The 22,253-nt window shown below is 28.2% G+C and overlaps 2 protein-coding genes across 12 annotated transcripts in view; both read left to right on the plus strand.

Moving 5' to 3' along the window:
- The window catches only part of LOC129318888 (uncharacterized), a 26,638-nt gene continuing 4,385 nt past the window's right edge, over window positions 1-22,253 (plus strand). For 2 of the 11 annotated variants that reach the window (XR_008595347.1, XM_054963876.1), the window contains exons 1-9: window positions 1-335; window positions 438-500; window positions 841-946; window positions 2,668-2,793; window positions 5,812-5,911; window positions 7,425-7,550; window positions 10,115-10,215; window positions 15,028-18,103; window positions 21,030-21,581. Coding sequence is in view for 8 of the 11 variants with exons in the window: in XM_054963876.1 (XP_054819851.1) it covers window positions 16,631-18,103; window positions 21,030-21,581 (2,025 nt within the window). In the remaining 3 variants the exon portion in view is untranslated. Of the gene's footprint in view, window positions 336-437; window positions 501-840; window positions 947-2,667; window positions 2,794-5,811; window positions 5,912-7,424; window positions 7,551-10,114; window positions 10,216-13,214; window positions 13,827-15,027; window positions 18,104-21,029; window positions 21,582-22,253 lie in introns of those variants that run through there. The other 9 variants (XM_054963884.1, XM_054963879.1, XR_008595348.1 and 6 more) reach the window with 9 other exon arrangements.
- Window positions 15,353-16,447, plus strand: LOC129317523 (disease resistance protein At4g27190-like). Its single transcript, XM_054961835.1, has one exon. It carries the CDS (start codon window positions 15,353-15,355, stop codon window positions 16,445-16,447), a length of 1,095 nt encoding a protein of 364 aa, XP_054817810.1.

Raw genomic sequence — 22,253 nt, forward strand, 5'->3', positions numbered from 1 at the left:
CAAGCCGAATCACGATGAGATCGCTCTGCTTTTTTTAGAGAATCTCTCTTCAATTATGCGCCTCACCCATTGGTGTTCTTATCATCTTCATCGTTGTGCTGTATTGCTATTCTGCACAGCTATTCTTCTCCTTTGGTGCTTCTCACTCAATTATTGCTCTGCTTCTTCTCAAGCGCACTACTCCTAGCAAGTCTCTCTCTATTTTTGTGCTCTCTCTCTCTCTCACACATTCTTGTCTCTCTGTTACTGGTTCTTCTTCTCAGGCTCATCAGTCTCATATGTCACATCTCCAATTTCTTTGCTTCCAAACATGGACGCTTCTCAGGCGGTTTCAGGTAAAATAAATCGGACCCTTCTTTCTTTTTCTCCTAAAATAGTTCTTCATAATTGATTTTTCATAAATCATGACAATATTTTTGCTTTTTTTTTCTTGCTAGATAACTGAGAAGATCCACATCATCAATGGAAAGATTTGAATTGCTTAACTCTTATTTGACATGGTTGTTGCAAGATTTCATGTTGGTTTCTTTTTAAAGTTACTTTATTAAATAAAGAAACTTTTTTAATACCTGAGTAAGATAAGAACTGAAATTTTATACAAAGTTAATGAATAAAATATTGTACAGTTTTGTCTTATTATTAAATTATTATTATGATCGGTCACACTTAGCTTATTTGTATAAGTTACTTCAAATTAAAAGTATCTTGTTCCCCTAATTGCTTTTGTTAATCAAATTTCACAAAATAAAAATGAAAATCGAAAAATTGGTCGATTAATTAGTAATTTCACTATCGATCTCATATTTGTTATCTTTCCTGAAGTTTCTTTCTTTATTACAGTTTGTGTGCGGTGATATCTCCATGCATGTTCATGGCAGATTGGCTTCTCCAATTTTCTTACTTCCAAGCAGTTGGCTAACTTGAATTATATGCAGACCATTTTGAGGTAAAGTGTGATCTTATTTCTTTAAAGCATCGTTTTATTTTTTGAAAAATTACAAAAAGATCATATATAAAAAACTTATTTACAAATAAATTTTATGAATTTTTAAGTAATTACTCAAGTCCCATAGGACTCGGTTATATAAAATTAATTTATCATGTAAAATATACAAATACTCTTAAATTGACTCCTATCCTTTGATGGGCATTGATTGACCACTATCAGTTTTTAATTTTGCAAATTTACAGGTTAAAATATTAATATTATAAAAGATTGACGTGTAAATATAAAAAGTTTTATTTATAAATGTTGAATATTTACTTGATGTTTGGCTTGTAAACTTTGAATTTTTAATATTTTAGTAAAAATATTTTTGAGTGGTCAATAACCACTGGCCACCAATCAATGATAACCAATGGTCAATTAGCGTTAATCAAAAGAATGGGAGTTTAAAGACATTTGTGTCATTTTACTTGATAAATTAATTAGAATCAAATCTGGGACTTGGGTGTATTTTCAAAATTTATAAAATTTATTTATAAATAAGTTTCCTATATCAGACTTGTTTGTAATTTTCCTTTTGTTAAATTTCAAATGCTAATCTTATTTATGAGGTCTTTTTGGCAAAATTAAAAAGTGGTTCTAATTATAATGTGTCAAATAAAAATATGGAATAATCTTTCAATTTTATCTTTTAACTTGAAAAAATATTTTCACAAATAAAAATGTTATTCATGATCTTCCTTTAACTAATAAGAACATAATTGGAAATTTGAGATATTTTCTCACAAATAAAGTAACATGCTTTCTTGATCCAGTCCTTATTACAAGGAAAGATTTTAAAGTTTTATTTGATATTAAATGCAGGATAAAGATGTAGTAATTAATTTTTTTTCAATATTGTTCCTCCTTAATTGCACAAAGTTGTAATTTCAAGATAAATTTTATTATGGTCATTAATTTTAATGAGGAGTAAAATTAAAAAGTTATATTTTTACAAGTTTAAGAATATTAATTATCATTCTTTAAGAATTGTGAGTTTGGTTAATTTTGTCTTATAATTAGGGTTGATGAGAGAAATAACTTTTCTTAAAATACATTAAAAAAATTCAAATTAAACGCCTTATAAATTAGATTGGGAGAGTATCAAATTTGGATTGGGCTTTACGCTTGTTTAGGACTAACGAGGCATGCTTACTTAACATCAGTTAATTACTGGGTTGAGTCTAATTGTTATAGAACATGAAATTGATATTTTCCTGAAAGGTACTTTTAAATAAGCACTCCTAATTTTTTTTCACTACCACTGTGTACCCTAAATGGAATTTATTCATTAAATTTCAAAAAATAAAGAATAAAAAAAGATTAAAAGAGATATACTTCTCCAGACCACAATATATGTCATTGTTAATTAATTTACAGTTTATCAAAATTGTTAGTTAAAACCCTGATTTTTTAAAAATATTCACATCCTTTCATTTATGTTCCTTCAAGAGTCCTTGTAGCACATGCGACGTCTTTAAATAAGGAAAATTTAAAGACATGAATAAATAAAAAACAAGGGCATAAATGAAAAGAAAATATAAAATAAACTCAATGTTTATATTTTGGATTAAGGAATGCTTCTAGAAAGTAACTTACACTGTGTTCTAAAGGGAGCGAGTCGTCACATCATCTCATGTTGGTGCATCAGACTATGTTTTCTCCATTTTTTTTTCTTTTAGTTTATGTGCAGGTTCTTTAAATTTATGGGAAATTGGCTTCACTCGTATTCCCATGCACTTTCTTTGCTTCCAAATAGTTGAATTTCTTCAGGTCCAGAAATAAATCTAATTGCACGTTATTTTGAGGTAAAGTGATCGTATTTGCTTATAGCCTTTATTAAATTATGAATTTTGATCTATGGTTATATATGGCTTTTAATTTTGAACTATTTTTTATTGGGGAGGTTAGTTATAAAAACTATGATAAAAACAAATTGAAATTAATTCTTATCATCCAAAATTACTACTAAATTTTACGAGAATTGCTATTCCTATTATATTTTAAAAGTTAGTAGTATTTTTTTAAGAAAAATAATAACTGATTTTTCTTGAAAAGCAAGCAAGCTTTACAATTTTAAGCGGCATTATAATACATAAATACACACACACACACACATATAATGTATAATACTTTAAAGTTCTAAAATATTATTACTATCTTAAAGAAATGGCAATAATAACCGTAATAATGAGAATTTAAATTCAATAAGAGGTCTAAGTACTTCTACTCAGTGAACGTGGAACATTCCACCAGCCATTAAAAGACTCGTTCCTACCATACCTTCCCTCCCTCTCTACCCTGTCACTCAAATACATGAAAATGTTGAGATGATATATATATACCATGAGATCTAATATTTCAGGAACTAAAGGTTATTCAAAATACACATGCAAACCATGGTCGAGAATTAATGTACTTTCATAAATCTCTTAGTCCAAAATTCTCTTTTCATCAATGAATTGATCATAAAACAACACCAGGTTTTAAGGGTATACAAGCATGCTAACCAGGTTTTAAAAATTAAATCAGCATCAAATTCAATTCCACCTTTCAACACAAGCCCTCAATGGACAACAACTGCATGTCTAAAAAAAAAAAGAATTAAATGAACATCAAATTAATAAAAACATAAAGAACGGCCTCAACAAAGTTATTTAATTACTACTCAACGCATGATTTTTAAACGTATGAAAGATAAATCAAAGTTACCTCACTCCTTAGCTGAACAAATATCAAAAACCTTGAATGCTCCATGTGCTAGCCACCTTTCACAAATAGTGTGAATCTACATTCCCTCCATTAAAAAATGTCGTACATTTTTTAAAGGGTTGAATATTATAAAATGTAAGGTTTTTTTAATTTTTTAATGTGTAATTTTTATTTTTTTAAAGTGATTCTATTGAATAAATTATTTTATATTTATTTTACTGTAAAACATTATGTTAAATAAAGAATTTTAAAAATAAGTAACTACTTTATTAAAAATAAAATTTAATTAAAAATATTTTATATTTTTAAACAGAACAAATATAATCATGACAATTTTCGGCAATTAAATGTTAAAGGAGTCTATTCAAGCTAACTTCAGAAATTCACCTTTCCAAAGCTCACCTCTAGGATTAATTCGCTCTTCCCAAAACCAAATTCCACCAATTTCTAATCTAACAAGTCAGTAGTGGAATCAGGACCCTAGGGATTATTTTCTTTTAAAAAATTAATAGTTTTAAAAATAATTTAATTATTAAAAGATAAATTATATAGATTTATTATATTACTGGATTTTGAGGTAAAAATTTGAAAAATTTGGACTCAAGTTTAGAAAAGGAATCAAATCGATTTAACGTTGAAAATATTAAAGTGCAAAATTTAAAATTTCATACACATTGTATATAATTTTCCTAAGTGAGCGGAGCATGTGCCCACTCTATGGTTCGGTCACTACAACTTATTCGAATCACAAATTACCCATCACATCACCTAATTTTTCTAGTTACAGTTTTGACACCCAACATACCCATATGTGAACTCAAAACTCCAAATCAATCCTACATGGAACTTCAACTTAAACTTTAAACAAATGTAACTATTCAATCAAAACACATTTCAATCGGAAATATCATAATCCTGCACAACTCCCAAACTTCATTTAGGGTTTCACTACAATCCTCAATGAAGTACCACAACCCAATACGTTAGAACACTAAATTAAAACAAAGGTTAAGGGTTATTTTTGTTCCTGAACTGTACATGAAAGATTATAAATGTTTCTAAATTCAACTATGTTTATTTTTTTCTTAACTTTAAAGATTCTTTTCCTCATCATTGTGATTTTCTGACCGTTAGTTAACTGTTGGTGGGCCTCATATTATATTTTTAATATTTTATTATAAAATATTTGAGTTGAGGGGAAAAAAGACTCTTAACTTGATAAAAAATATTTCAAAAATAGTGGGACCCATTGATAAAATGGTTAATGAATGTTAAGTGTTTTTAACGTCAGGTTGATGATAGAAGAAATTTTTAAAGTTGAAAAATAAGATTGACCTATAATTGAGTTTAAAGTCATTTGTGATTCTTCGTGTACAATTAAGGGACAACAATGATTCTTAACCCTTAAAATAACTCCTAACAATTTATTTAAACTCATTTCAATCAATAAAAAAACTTAAATATATCTTATGACTTTTTAGAAAAATTTAGTAGTTACACATCAGAATTTAAATCACTTAGACAAAGCTGATTATGAAATTTTAGCTTCTAAAAGGAAATATTGGAAAAGAAAAGAAGGGAAAAAATGATTAGCAAAATATTATTTTATTAGAGGGTGAATTAATGGAAAAATCTCCTTTCATCCTCTATAACTTTATATAATATGTTTTAATTTAATTTTTTAATTTTATAAAGTATCTTTTTAATTTTATAACCTTAGTACTATTAGTCTCAAAGGATGATTTTTTATGTCAATTATTGTTATTTTAAAAAAATTCAGCTTAATATTTAAATATTTGAAAATATTTTATGAATATTTAAAATTTTAATTTCAAAAATAAAACTAATGGTATTAGGATTACAAGACAAAAATATTTTTTTAAAAATTAAAATACTAAAATGAAATTTTATGTATATGAAATTAAAAGACAAAGTAACACATTTGTCCCACGAAAAAGATAAATAATATTATGAAAGAAAGATAAAGAAATAATTAGCTAGTTATAATTATAACACAAGGTATTTGCTTTTTTACCCACTTTTTTATACACTTTCACTTTTTTTTATACACGTAATTTCTTTTTTCTTACATTTGCGCCCTCTCTTCTATCTAGCTTGCTGGCTCTGATTGGTTTGTACGTGTGTGATTTCTTCATTCTCCAAATTAAAAAACCATCAAAGGCATGACGACATGATTCTGTAGATCGAATAAAGGTTGGTATAAGTTTTGACAATGTTTGTTTTTTATTGGGCATATATGCATCACTATTCACTATTTGTCATCACGTGCTATGTCTTTCAAAACGTGTGTACAACAATATTAACCAAAAAAAAAAATTGTTATGAATTAAAATTCGGACAATTTCACTACTGATCTTGGACCAAGGATAACATACAAAAAAAAAAAAAGAACCCTTAAATTCTTAAAATTTTATTACAAATTTAGGATACTGAATTTAATTTTAAATTATCTGAAAAATAATAAGATTGTTCCTATTAAAATTCTCTTTCACGACTTGTTTATATCCTTATTGTATGTTGTTTAATACTCTTTAAATAATAGTTCATTGCCTTATTTCATTTGTTCATTATAATACTTTCACTTAAATTAATTTCAACTGTTGTTTTCATATTAATATAATATACTTGTTCGTGTCCCTATTATATATGATTCATTACCCTTCAGACTGTTTTACAACACTTATTTGAATTGATTCCAAGTGTTGCTTTCATGTTAAAAAGATTTGTTTGTGTTCCTATTGTATGTTGTTCATTACCTTTCAAACTATTGTTGATTGCATATTTTATTTGTTTATAACCTTACATATTTCTAGTTTGTTTTTTTGTTAAATTTCTTTCTCTTCTAATGGGGACAATTTTGTCATTTTTCAAAAAAAACTTATTTCAATTCAGTACCTTGAGCTTATAGTATAGTTTCAGAAATTCAAAGATTCTTTTCTTATTATCTCTCTGATTCAGAGGTCTTCACTGAAATTTTTCCATTAAAATTGGCATGAGTGACATATTCTTGGAAAAGATTTACACATTTTTCTAAGAATTTCGGGGGAGATGACCTCTGTTCGACGGAATTTGCTGCTTATAATTATGATTAAAATTTAATAAAAAAAACTTTTTATTTTCCTGTTGAAGTTTGTAATATTAATTATATAAAATTTAATTTGCTACTGCTGTTATAAAACCAAACTTGAAATTTGAATAACCTAACATATTAACAACTAATTTATGAATCGTACACATTTTAATTTTAATTCTAAATTATTAGAATTACGTAACATGTAGCATACCAGCACTTCTCTCTTCACATTTGGATACTATGTGTGCTAATATTATATTACGTCGGGGTGTATTTATAAGAAACAACTTATGGTTAAAATAAAATAATTAGATCAGAAGGAATATTCTTCTCTTTGGGTAAACTAATAGAATAATTTATTATATATTTAATTTTTGATTTTATGAAATCTTTGTGTATCATCATTCATAAAAATAATTTATTATTTATTTTTAAACTTTATGGTATCTTTTGGTATTTCTATATTTTTAAAAAAGTTTCACTCATCCACCCACATCTAATTATTTTTAAGATAGCTTCTCAAAATAAACCTAAATGGTTTTTTTCAGCTTCTGATTAATTTAAAAAATTTAACCAACATGCTGAAATTTTTCAAATTTTTCATACTAAGTTTTCTCCATTTTTTTCTTTTAGTTTATGTGCAGGTTCTTTAAATTTATGGGAAATTGGCTTCACTCGTATTCCCATGCACTTTCTTTGCTTCCAAATAGTTGAATTTCTTCAGGTCCAGAAATAAATCTAATTGCACGTTATTTTGAGGTAAAGTGATCGTATTTGCTTATAGCCTTTATTAAATTATGAATTTTGATCTATGGTTATATATGGCTTTTAATTTTGAACTATTTTTTATTGGGGAGGTTAGTTATAAAAACTATGATAAAAACAAATTGAAATTAATTCTTATCATCCAAAATTACTACTAAATTTTACGAGAATTGCTATTCCTATTATATTTTAAAAGTTAGTAGTATTTTTTTAAGAAAAATAATAACTGATTTTTCTTGAAAAGCAAGCAAGCTTTACAATTTTAAGCGGCATTATAATACTTACATACATACATATATATTATATATATCTATATGAAATGTATAATACTTTAAAGTTCTAAAGTATTATTACTATCTTAAAGAAATAGCAATAGTAGCCGTAATAATGAGAATTTAAATTCAATAAGAGGTCTAAGTACTCTTAGTGAACATCAAAAACCTTGAATGCTCTCATGTGCTAGTCACCTTTCACAAATAAGGTAAATTTATACTCCCTCCATTAAAAAATATAAAACATTTTTTAAAGAGTTAGATGTTAAAAAATGTAAGGGGTTTTTATTTTTTTCAATTTGTAGTCATTTTCTTTTTTTGCAAAAATACTTCTATTAAATAAATTATTTTATATTTATTTTATTGTAAAATATTTTATTAAATAGGGGTAAATATAAAAATATAGAGTTAGTTTAAATAAAAATAACTACTTTATTGAGGGTGAGATTTAATTAAAAATATTTTATATTTTAAACAGAGAAAGTATAATTTATGACAATTTTCTTCAATTAAATGTTAAAGGAGTCTATTTAAGCTAGCTTTAGAAATTCAACTTTTCCAAGCTCACTTCTAGGATTAATTTACTCTATCCAAAACCAAATTCCCCCAATTTCTAATCTAACAAGTCAGTAGTGGAATCAGGACCCTAAGTTATGGGCATAATTTTCGTTTAAAAAATTAATAGTTTTAAAAATAATTTAATAATTAAAAAATAAATTATATAGATTTATTATATTACTGCATTTTGAGGTAAAAATTTGAAAAATTTGGACTCAAGTTTAGAAAAAGAATCAATTGAAAATATTAAAGTGCAAAATTTACAATTTCATGCACATTATATATAATTTTCCTAAGTGACCGGAGCATGTGCCCACCCCATGGTTCGGTCACTACAACTTATTCGAATCACAAATTACCCATCACATCACCTAGTTTTTCAAGTTACAGTTTGGCACCCAACATACCCATATGTGAACTCTAATATGTAACTCCAAATCAATCCTACATAGAACCTTAACATAACTTTAAGCAAACGTAACTATTCCATCAAAACACATTTCAATCACTACTGGAATGGAAATATCATAGTCCTGCATCAAATCTAGGGTTTCACTACAATCCTCAGTAAAGTGTCACAACCCAATATGTTAGAACACTAAATCAAAACAAGGATTAAGGATCAGTGTTGTTCTTGAACTACACATGAAAGATTACAAATACCTTTAAACTTAACTATAGATCAATTTTAATCTTAACTTTAAAGATTCTCTTCCTCATCATCCTGCCATTTTCTCACCGATAGTTAACCATTGGTGAGCCCCACATTTTATGTTTTTAATATTGTCTTATAAAATATTTGAGTTGAGGGCAAAAATAATCTTTCGAATAGAAGTTGAAGGCAAAAATGACCCTTAACTTAGATAAAAAATATTTAAAAAATGGTGGGACCCACTAATAACATGACTAATGGATGTTAAGTGTTTTTAAAATTTGGGTGATGAGGGAGGAATAAGATTAACACATAGTTGAGTTTAGAGCCATTTGTGACCTTTCGTGTACAGTTAAGGGATAAAATGACTTATAACTCTTAACAATTCATTTAAACTCATTTCAATCAATGAAAAAAAATTTAAATATATCTTATGACTTTCTTAGAAAAGTTTAGTATTTACACATTAGAAATTAAATCACTTAGACAAAGCTGATTATGAAATTTTAGCTTCTAAAAGGAAATAATGGAAAAGAAAAGAGGAAAAAAATGATTAGGAAAATATTATTTTATTAGAGGGTGAACTAATAGAAAAATCACCTTTCATCCTCTATAACTTTATATAATATGTTCTAATTTGATTTCTTAATTTTATAAAATATTCTTTTAGTTTTATAACTTTAGTACTTTTAGTTTCAAAAGATGATTTTTCATGTCAATTATTGTTATTTTAAAAAAACTCAACTTAATATTTGAATTTTTGAAAATATTTTATCAATATTTAAAATTTTAATTTCAAAAATAAAACTATTGGTATTCGGATTACAGGACAATTTTTTTTTAAAAAATTAAAATATTAAAATAAAATTTTATGTATATGAAATTAAAAGACAAAGTAACACATTTGTCCCACGAAAAAGATGAAGAATGTTATGAAAGAAAGATAAAGAAATAATTAGCTAGTTCTAATTATAACACAAGGAATTTGCTTCCCCCCCCCCCCCCAATACACTTTCACTTTTTTTTTATACACGTAATTTCCTTTTTCTTACATATGTGCCGTGTCTTCTTTCTAGCTTGCTGGCTTTGATTGGTTTGTACGTGTGTGAATTCTTCGTTCTCCAAATTAAAAAAACTATCAAAGGCATCACGACATGATTCAATAGACCGAATAAAGGTTGGTATAAGTTTTGATAATGTTTGTTTTTTATTGGGCATATATACATCACTATTCACTACTTGTCATCGGGTGCTATGTCTTTCAAAACGTATGTACGCCAATATGAACCAAAAAACTTCTTGTGAATTAAAATTGGGACAATTTTACTATTGACCTTGGACCGAGGATAACCAAAAAAGAACCCTTAAATTCTTAAAATTTTATTACAAATTTAAGTTACTGAATTGAAAATAAAATTATCTGAAAAATGATAAGAATGTCTCTATTAAAATTCTCTTTCACAACTTGTTTTTATCTCTATTGTAAGTTGTTTAATACTCTTCAAATGATAATTCATTTTCCTATCTCATTTGTTTATTATTATACTTTCACTTAAATTAATTTCAAGTATTATTTTCATGTTAATATGACTTGTTCGTGTCTTTGCTACATGTGATTCATTACCCTTCATATTATTATTTATTACCCTACTTCACAACATTTTTATTTGAATTGATTCCAAGTATTGCTTTCATGTTAGGAAGACTTGTTTGTGTCCCTATTGTATGTTGTTCATTACCTTTCAGACCATTGTTGTTTGCCTACTTTATTTGTTTATAACTTTTCATATTTATAATTTGTTTTTTTTTCTTGTTAAATATCTCTCTCTTCCAATAGGGACAATCTTGTCATTTTTCAGAAAATTTTTATTTCAATTCAGTACCTTAAACTTGTAGTATAGTTTCATAAATTCAAAGATTCTTTTTCTTATTATCTCTGATCCATAGATGTTTAGTGAAATTTTTCCATTAAAATTGGCATGAGTGACATATATTATTGGAAAAGATTTACACATTTTTCTAAGAATTTTTGGGGAGATGTACTCTGGACAGAATTTACTGCTTATACTTATGATTAAAATTTAATATAAAAAAACTTGTTATTTTGATGTTGAAGGTTGTAATATTAGTTATATAAAATTTAATTTGCTACTGGTGCTATAAAACCAAACTTGAAATTTGAATCATCTAACATATTAACAACTAATTTATGAATCGTACACATTTTAATTTTAATTTTAAATTATTAGAATTACGTGTCATGTATGCATACCACCACATCTCTCTTCACATTTGGATACTGTGTGTACTAATATTATATTACTTCTGGGTGTATTTATAAGGAACAACTTTATGGTTAAAATCAAATAAATAGATCAGAAGGAATATTCTTCTATTTGGTTACCCTTTTTTTTTTTAAAAAAAAATTGTTTTGGATTTGCCGTTGTTTGGGCTTAAAAAATAAATAAGTTTTTTATTATTTTAGTTGATTTGTGGAAACTGGAAAGTATTTTTGTGTGTAGAGATTTAAAAAAAAAACAGAAATTTGCATTTGGCTAAAATAATAAAAATAATTTATTATATATTTAATTTTTGATTTTATGAAATCTTTGATTCATAAAAATTAATTTATTATGTGTTTTTAAATTTTATGATATTTTTTGGTATCTCTATATTCTCAAAAAAGTTTCACTCATCCACCCACATCTAATTATTTTTAAGATAGCTTCTCAAAATAAACATAAATGTATTTTTTTCAGCTTCTGACTAATTTAAAAAATCTAAGCAACATGATGAAAATTTTCGAAAATGAGTGATTTTTCAATTAAAAAAAACTTAAACAAATGCGTTCTAATTCCCATATGTGTAGTCAGTTATTTTTCATCTGTTTTGTATTTAGGGCTCATTTATTGCAATCAGTCAAACATATATACTTAGAAAGTTGATAAATGATTTGCTTTAGTTGGTTCGTGTTTGAATCATTCATTTTAGTTTTTTTTGGTTGATTTTTGGAAGAATGACAAATCAAGCCCTCCAAAATAGGAAAATAAAAATTTAATCTCACAAAATGTGATAATGCCCTAAAAGGCCTAATTGTCATTAAATTTTTTTGATAAAAAGATAACAATATCTCTTAATTTAAAAAAGTAAAGAAAAATGGTGACAAAAAGTTGTGAAACTCTAAACCATTTCAGTCATTTTATGAACAAATTATTTGTTATTAAATTCTTTTAATATTTGTTATTCAATTCTTTTTTCTTCTTCCTTTCTTCTTTCCCAATTACGTTGACCTTGAATCTATGTTCCAAATATTATCTAAGCAATTAAACAAACCAAGAATAGTTAGAGAACAATCTCACAAACCTAAAACATAGCAACAGATTAAACAAACAAAGAATAATCTCACAAACCCAAAACATAGCTACATATCAAACAAACCAAGAATCTCACAAACCCAAAACCCAATTCTCATCAATGTATCCAAAAACCTACAAACTAGAAATCAAACAAGAACATCAATCTCTCCATAAACCTTAGAGAAATAGTTCCTCCTAATAAGATTTTGAACCTCAAAATTTTGAAAATGCTTTAAAACAATCCCAGAATGGGAAGAATTATCTTCCTACCTATGCCCCTCAATTTCCCATCCTTCAATCTTCAAAACCTCACTCTTCTCATTGATTTCTCTCCTATTCGATCCCTCTACCATCAAGTTGATAGCAAGATTGACTCTTGTTCCTCCTCTTACTTCTTCACCGTGTCCTGCCCAACCCAGAAGGGGGTGAATGGGTGATCTGGGCAAGTGAAGGGGAGAAGAAGGTCAAGCAAACTCAATTCATTAGATTCACAAGCCCAAAACCCAATCCTCATCAAATTCATTCAAGAAAACCAAAAACTAGAAACCAGACTAAGGGCGAGCGAGAGAAAGGTTTGGGAATATTAGATCTAGTGGAAGCGATCCAGCATCGAGAGTGGGAGAAGGAATAAAGGGTGGTAGTGTTTATTTACCTTTGGGTTCGGATGTCGAGAAGAGGAGGGTCACCTATTTCTACAAACCTACCGTGGGTGATTACTGTTATGGCCACTATCCGATTTGTTTGATTAAATCTTCTATGAGAGAGAGGAATCTGATCTGTTTGACTAAAGCTTCTCCTCTTCGATGGAATGCCTCCTTAGGCTTCATTGTTGAACCATGACAGAGGTGAGAAGCTCGATGGAGATTTTCGATCTTCCGCCTCGATAGTTTATGGGGGTCTTGGTTGTTATCAACAGATCTAAAAAAATTTGGGGCCATTGTCAATGATGAAGTAAGAGGAAGAAACTGTTTGACTTCAATGGAGGAGGAAGGTGAGGAAGAAGAGGAGTGAAAGGGAGAAGAATGAAGAAGCATAGGGGAGAAGAACATCAGCTGGCCATATGGCTCAATCCAATTCTAGAAGAAGGATGAAGGAAAACATTGTCCTCCTAGGCGTTTCAATTTTTATTTTTTCTAATTTTTAAAATAGCCACATCAGATGTGGCAAAATATGCTGGTGAAACAACAAAGATTAACGGTCAATGTGGACCTTTTGTCATGACAAGTAAAAATTGTCCATTTTTTAAAAATGTTGGGATAACATTGTGCTATTTAAAATGGTAGGATATCAATTGTTCTTTTTTGAAAATGTTTGTGACTGATTTGTAATTTAGTCCAATAAAATAGTAGATAAGTGAAAAAAATTGGAAAATTAACTTTTAAAAAAATATAGTTTATCATCTATAAAAAATAAAATAAAATAAATATATAAATATGTTTTAGATGGAATGGGATGTCTCAATGCTCCACTTGTGTCCTATCCTATCCAAACATCATTTCTGCCCCTATCCCATTATGTTCGAGATGGGAACGACCTATGCCAACATAATAGGGATGAAGATGCATGGGCCAATTGGAAGGAGGATTCCGTGAACAACTCTAGTTCTAATTGGGCAGTTGCTTTGTTTTTTAACGTTTTATTTTTTTTGCTTAATATCGCAAAATTTGTCATACAATGTGTTTTTACACCTTTCTTGTTTATGACCTGTGCCAAATTTGATCAATATAGGCTTGTATGTGATATGTCAATGATTAAATTTTAATGTTTTTATCCTTTTCAATTTAAACTTTTTTTAGAATAATTTAATAATTATAAAATTAAAATTATATTGTATCATTCTTCATTTAAAATGAAAAATTTAATATTATTTTGGTCGTGTTTCTTTTTGATTTTTCAACAAATCCATTGCTTCATAGGTTTGTATAGATATATCCATTGCTTTATTAAAATAAGCAAATTTAGTATTTGGCAATGTGTAAGCAGCTATGTAAACAATAAACTAATAAAATATGTACATTTATCATTACTTTTAAATTGAATTAAATAAGGAAATAAAGTTAACGAAATGAAATATAATATATAATTAGCATTATGTATTATAGAAGGAAGTAACATTAAAAACCATATATATAGTTAATTTTAAAAATGAAGTCACATATATAGAAAATACTAAGCATATAAAACAAAAATTCATTACTTATTTTATTTATTCATCATAAAATTATAATAATAAAATACATTTAGTATCTCAATATTAGATATTGGGATAAAACAAGAAAGGGAAAAAAAGAATTATGCAACGCGAATATAGTAAAATTTTAATTGAAGTGAATTTTTTATATGCGCATTATTAAATATTGAAATTTTGATTAGGAAACATTAGTATAAATAAAAAATTGCAGATACGATGGAGCACTCCAGCTGCCTTTAGAAAAGGAAACTTTTTTTTTTGGGTACTTTTCTTACTGGAATGATGTAAATGTACTCTTAATGGTAGTATTCTCTTGTCCATATTACTTATAAATCTATAAATAAAAATGCAAAATAATAGAGTGCTCCAGTCATCTTTAAAAAAAATTGTTTTACTTTTAATACTAGAATGAGTCTTAATTAATGGTAGTATTCTTTATTAGATGACAACCATTGGAGAAAGTGTTTTAACAAATCTTGTCCAAAGATTTGTGGATGCAACACTTGAGGAAGCTAACTACTTATGTTGCTTCAAGACTCATGTTGAGAGCTTTGAGAAGAAAAAGAAACAATTGGAAGCAAAACGAAACACAATGCTAGAGTAGAGGAGATTGAAGATGTTAGAAAAAGAAATGAGAATAAAGATGTTGCTGAAGTTCAGCAATGGATAGATGATGCTAATGATGTCATTCAAATAGACACAAAAAAAAGAAGAAATGGTTTTGTGGTTGGTGTCCTAATTGCATTTGGCAATATCAACAAGGGAAGATGTTGGCAAACAAGATGAATGATGCCACAAATCTCATTGAAAGTTGTAAATTTGATAAAGTGGCACGTCCAGCTGATCATCTAGGCATATGCTCTATTATTTCAACAAATTTTATGGATTTTGAAAGTAGAAAGTCAAAATCCAAAGAATTGGTTAAAGCATTGGAGAATGGAAATTATTACATAATCGGATTGCAGGGCTTAGGGGGCACAGGTAAAACTACACTTGTTACACAAGCAGGAAAACAAGTTGAAGAATCTAAAGCATTTCACAAAGTCATCTTCACAGTTGTGTCTAATCCTCCAAATATCAAGAAGATTCAACAAAACATTGCAATGCAATTAGATTTGCCATTAGAGGAAGGAAAGGAAGAAAAACACTCAGAGGACTTATGGAAGAGGATTGTTAATATTAAAGGGAAGATACTTATAATACTAGATGACGTTTGGGAAAAGCTAGATCTTAGAGGCATAGGGATTCCCAATGGTCTTGATCAGAAGAATTGTTGTGTTTTGATAACCACACGTGATACCAAAGTTTGTGAAGTAATGAGATGCCATTTAATAATTGCACTACAAACTTTAAATGAAGTGGATGCATTGAATCTTTTCAAAGAAAATGCTGGATTAGAAAGTGATAATTCTTCCAAATTGGGTGTGGCAAGAGAAATTGTGAAGGAGTGTGGAGGACTACCACTTGCAATTGTGACAGTAGCAACAACATTGAAAGGTTGGAATCTACGAGATTGGAAGAATGCTTTGAAAACCTTGCAAAACTCTGGACCATTGCAAAATATTCATCAAGACTTGGTAAAGGTTTATAGAAGCATGGAGTTAAGCTATAACTATCTTGGGGTTGAAGCCCAAAAACTCCTCTTGTTATGCTCTCTCTTTCCAGAGGATTATGAAATTCCTATATCCCTTTTGAGCAAACTTGGTGTAGGATTGGGCCTTTTTGGGGAAGCTGACAACTACTCTTCAGCAAGAAGAAAAGTGATTCCTGTAAAAAATGACCTTATTAAATCTTCATTGTTATTGGAGCCTAAGGAAAGTTGTGTGAAGACGCATGACTTAGTTCGTGAAGTGGCCTTATGAATAGCAGACAGTGAGGTGCAAGTGATCATAAATCTAAGGACGAAATTAAAGCCAAACTTGAAATTTTTGTTTTGGAGTAATAATGACTTTCCCAATTGTTTTGATGGTGCAAACCTTGAGATTTTGATACTTTGGATAAAAGGAGAAGTTAAGGTGAAAGATTCATCTGCAATATTTGGTGAGATGGACAAACTTAGAATTTTGTATATGCTTTATGACGAAACTAAGGTATATTTCAATCTATCAATACAATTGCTTCTTTCATTAAAGAATATTCGAACTCTCATCCTTGTTGGTTGGAAACTAGGTGACATCTCTATTTTGAAAAATTTGCAAAGCCTTGAGACTCTTGAGCTGGAAAATTGTTTAATATTTGAATTACCAAAAAAAATTAGGGAAATAAAGAAGTTAAGATTGTTGGGTTTAAGAAAATGTAAAATTAAAAATAACAATCCTTTTGAAGTGATTGGAAGATGCTCACAATTGGAAGAATTGTATTTTGTTGAGAATTATAATGTCAAAGATTGGAAGCGGGGAGATGACAAAGAAATTGTTGGTGAAATTGCTTGGCAAATGTATTCTATTGCTTCGCCTGGTTTTAAATGTTTTGCTGATGATGATAATGGCATGTCAAATTGCTTTAAACCAGAACTCATTAAGAATTTAATATCAAAAGCCATGTTAAAGTACTTAGTAGGAAGAGCAGAAGTTCTTGAGTTGGGAAACATTGGGCAAACAGGATGGAAATGTCTAGTCCCTGACATTATTCCTATGAAAGTTGAACTCGTGAATAATTTGACTAAGCTTTATTTGTATGAATGGGCTGACATTGAGTGCCTTATTGATGTTAGTAAGAATCATTCTTATTCTAACGTGCTTGTCTTTTCTGACTTGGTTGAGTTGCATCTAGATGGTGTGGATGTAAAAGAATTATATCAGGGTGATGTGTCTTCTAGCTTTTTCAGCCAGTTGCAGATTTTAAAGTTAAAGAAGTGTAAGAAACTAGACAATATATTCTTAGATGAAAGTCTCAAACTACCTCATTTGAAGGTCTTGGGATTGCAAGACTGCCCAAAGTTCCAACCATCAATTTTCCGACACTCTATTGCTCAAAGTCTAATGGAATTGGAAGAATTACACATTAATAGTTGTGGGGAGCTGCAAAGTTTAATTGCATATAGTAGTTTTGGAGAAGAAATAGTTGATGTTGATAATGAAAAGAGTTATGGATTACTGTTTCCAAAGTTAAAATCTCTTAAAATTCAAGGATGTGACAAATTAAAAATGGTGTCGTCATTCCTACCTGGAGACCTTCCCAAGTTGGAAGATTTAGATGTATGGGATTGTAAGAATCTAAAATACATAATTGGTGAATATAGAGATATGGATCAAGTTTCACTACAAGAAACTATGCTCCCTTCACTAATAACAGTGAGTCTTGGTCGATTACCGAGTTTCCTTAGCATATTTGAAAAATGCAATAAATGTATGCCAAGGCCACTTGAAGTTTTGAAAGAAGATTCGAAGAATAAAGATGAAAGCTCAGGTAAAAGAAGTGCGTTCTCATGGGTTCATGGGTGTTGTTTTGGGGCTCCAATTAAAGATACTAATATTGTAGTTTATGATGCCACGCTAAAACCCAGCACAATCTCACAGGTATGCTACTCTGGTTTTGTTCTCTTTGTTCAACATATATGTTTATGCTTTGTAATTTTAATTTTTTTTTGGCAAAAGCGATATTTGATTAATTAAACTTCCATTTTAGACTATGCTACTTGAATGGTATATTTTTCTCTTTTAAGGGATGTAGATCTAGAGGGGAGATGTAATGATAGAATTATTCTTGATTGATTGATTGATTCTATTGAAATGAATTAATATTTTTAAAGTTACAAAGAAGTTTTAGAGGGTTTTAGAGAAATGGGGAGATGAGAATGATAGGTCACATTTGTTTTTATTTATAGTCGCTTTTTTTATTGTCAGATTTGTGTAGCGACTAGTTAAGCAAAATGCTAGAAATGAGTTAGTTAAAACTTTATTGCCCTTGTTAAATAAACTACTACCATAGTTTAGAAGGAAATAGTTTCATTTGTTAGTTGAAATAAAACTTTTGGAATACATTTTGTTTAGGAATTTTTTTTCCTCAATTTCATCAAAAACACGGACTAGCTAATTAACAGTTAAAATAAATATTGATTCTTTAACACTTGGATGAACGATGTTAAGTGATGGTTGAATAAGTGATTTGTGAAATTCCTTCATCTTTTCGATGGCAAAATAAATAAATAAATAAATAAAAGTAAAGGTGCATTTTTTTTTTCTGAAGTACTCTCTAATGAGTACTCAGTAAACTATTGGTTAGAGCGATTTTGTCCTTAAAGTAATTGAAATAAAGCATTTTTGCTTTTAACATCAAATTTCCAACATTGATCATTTGAAATGTTTACTAGGATTCTGATGTTGACTGTTAGTGAATTGAATAAAAAGGAAAAAAAATACTATATTTTAATTACTTTTAGAGCAAAATTACTTTAATCAATATTTTAAGGTGCTAGATGTTGAGAGTACTTTAAGAAAAAAAATATACATTTACCTTGAGAATAATTCTGCTGTGCTATTCCTAAGGTGGATATTCATTTTATTTGAAATTATTACTAAAATCAAAATAATAATTTGTGCAGTTCTCATCGGAAAAGTTGATATCAATATCATTCATTGTCTGTCTTTGGTGTTGGTATTAAATTTTTAGCTTGGTCAACTAGCACAAATCGTTGGTGAAAACTACACGAATTACACGAGACTAATGTATTATGGAGTCGCAGATCCATAATCATAAGAGAAGGGGCAAACTTTTTTTTAATCAATAATAAAGATATTTAAAGAAATTATTTTAGTTCTTTATTTATAATACTCATTATTGAGAATTTTAAAAAATTATTCAATAATAATATACTTTTATTTAATTTAATCAAGATATGTGGACTTAATGTATTATTAATATTAATAACAAGAATTTGTTATTGAATAATTAATCTATAAAAGTTACACATGTTTTGACTTAATTGAAAATAAGCACTTTAAATATATAAAGTTTTCTTTAAGTGATACATTCTTTAATGTTTATCATGGATTAAGGTCCATTTTCCTAGGAACATGGATTAAGCTCCATGAACTATTTTTCTAGGAACACCTAATGTTTTAAATTCTTTGTTATAGTAATGTCTTCCTTGAAGTTATTAAATTGTATCAATGTTGCCCTTGACATTAAATGGGCAAATGTTGATTCTTAACTTTGCTGACTCAAAAATGAGCTAAGTTCAACTTAATTTATAGCAATGTTGCCTTAAAAGTAATTAAAGTGTAGCAATGTTGCCCTCGTGTTAAGTAATTAAAGTGTAGCAATGTTGCCCTGGTGTTAAGTTTGAGTCAACAAAGTTAACTATTGATGCTTGCCCATTTAAGGTTGGGAGTAACATTGCTATATGATTTAATTATTTTAAGGTCAACATTGTTATAATAAATAATTTAAAATATTGAATGTTCCTATGGAAATAGTTTAGGGGCAAAAATGGATTTTAACTCTTTATTTTTTTATTATAATTTTATGTATCGTTTCTTGTGTATTTACTTTCAATACATTATTGCTTCATAGTAATTTAATTGATATTTAAAATAATTTGTTTTTTAAATTTAGTATTTATGCGTAGATTTTGCCCCACTAAGTAATTTTTTGACTCTACTATCCCTTTATGATAGAAAGGTCTTTAAATATATATGTTTTTGAAAGCCTTTAAATATATTTGTAACCAAGTAAATATTTTAGTTGATACCCTGCATCTCATTTAATTCCGTCTTGAGTTGTTATATTAGTTGATACCTTACAAAAGTTGAACTAAAACATCTCGTTTACATCAAAATCCTTAATTTGATCTGTAATTGGTTCAAAATCTCTATTTTATATTAATTATTTTGAATATTTAAATAAGTTTACTCATATTTAGATGGTGTTATTTTTTAGTTGAAATTGGACATCTATCCAGGAATATATATAATATATATATATATATATTTTTGCCTCTGGGTTTGCTTGTGACTGAAGTAGCATGCTGCAAATAGATAGTGTTGGCATTGGTGGATTTGAATTTAAAATCTCACATTACAAATTTCACCCATTTAAAATTTAAAAATTTCAAATTTAAATATAGTAATAATGGGCGAATCATTAACTTAGATAAGGATTTTAGTTAATAACTGCTTAATTATATTTGACGTTTTTCATTTTTTTATTAGTTGACTACAAGCATGGGTGCAAATGTTTAAGTCCAACGGCTATCTCATTAATTTAACACCTTGTAAATTACATCATAACTGCCCCAATCTTATAAATGAAAATGTATAATACGTTATTCTTGACACATTTATTTTGTATTTCATGTATTTTACGATCCAATATATCTTTTGGTTCATTGATGCTTTTAATCAGATTTTTTTATCCAGATGTAGGACTAAATGATAGAAAGAGGATAATTAGATGAGTGTTGAATATAAGAATCATGCTTTTACCAAGTGATTGGTTGTACAGGAATTCTGTGCATCAAGCAAAAGGACTGAAATGTTTCATACAGAGTGTCTTATGAGACAACCATTGAACCTACAAAATATAAGGCAGATGACACTTTCGAGATGTTCAAAATTAAAGTCATTGTTCAGTGTATCCATTGCCACAACCATCATGTTGGAGCAGTTGTTCATCTATGACTGTAAAGAATTGAAGCACATAATAACAAATGAAGTAGAGGGTGATGGCTATCCCAGCTGCAACTCCAATTTCCCGAAACTACAGTGGCTCACAATCTGGGCGTGCAATAAATTGGAATTTATATTTCCATGCACTTTTTTTGGAGGTCTGCAAAAATTAAAATCCATAAATGTTGACACCGCTCATGAATTGAAATATGTTTTTGGAAAATGCCATGAAGAGTGTCTATCAAATGAGAATGAAAACAAGGAGCTCCACATTGATGTTCTTGCATTGGAAACACTATACCTTCACGATGTACCAAATATGAGGAGCATTTGTATAAACAATTATCAAATGGAATGCACATCTCAACAGATTATGGAAGCACCAAAGGTAATAACACTTTTTAACTTGTTATATTTTAGCATGTCAATCTTGTTCTATTTTCTGTTGTGAAAATATATTATATTATTCTATTTATTCTCTCTTACAATTTCAATTTTTGAATTTTTATAGATAATTAATTTGAGTTAAGCGCATTGCACTCTATGACAAAACATTCAATATCATAATTTTTTTATAGATAATATAAGAATATATTTTTCTAGGCAAAAAATCATCTGTCAAGTCAAACTCCTTAGCTTACACTAGCTATTGATAAGTTAATTTGGATATTTGTAAATGTGCCTTTTTTTTTATTGGTTAAAATATAAACATATGAGGACAAGATTTTCCTATATATGCACGTGTATAAATTTATGTCAAAATAATTATTTTTAATTTAAATTGATTTAAATTTTTATAATTATTTGACTATGATATAACCCACGGGTTCTCTATAATTATTAGCTCCTGCCAGCACATGCAATATCTTCATGAAATTTTTTTGATAGATAATATATGTAAGAATATACCATTCATGATAAAACATCAGATGTGAGTCAATCTCTACACCAGATATTGAAAAGTTAGTTTTTGAATATTTTTATATCATTAGATAATTTTAATAATATTAATACTATTTGGATATTTATAAACGAATTGGGTATATTTATCTTGGTTTTT

This window comes from Prosopis cineraria, unplaced genomic scaffold (assembly GCF_029017545.1).
Source record: "Prosopis cineraria cultivar Desert tree isolate PC_DT_omini unplaced genomic scaffold, ASM2901754v1 PC8, whole genome shotgun sequence".
In the NCBI taxonomy this organism is placed as follows: domain Eukaryota; kingdom Viridiplantae; phylum Streptophyta; class Magnoliopsida; order Fabales; family Fabaceae; genus Prosopis; species Prosopis cineraria.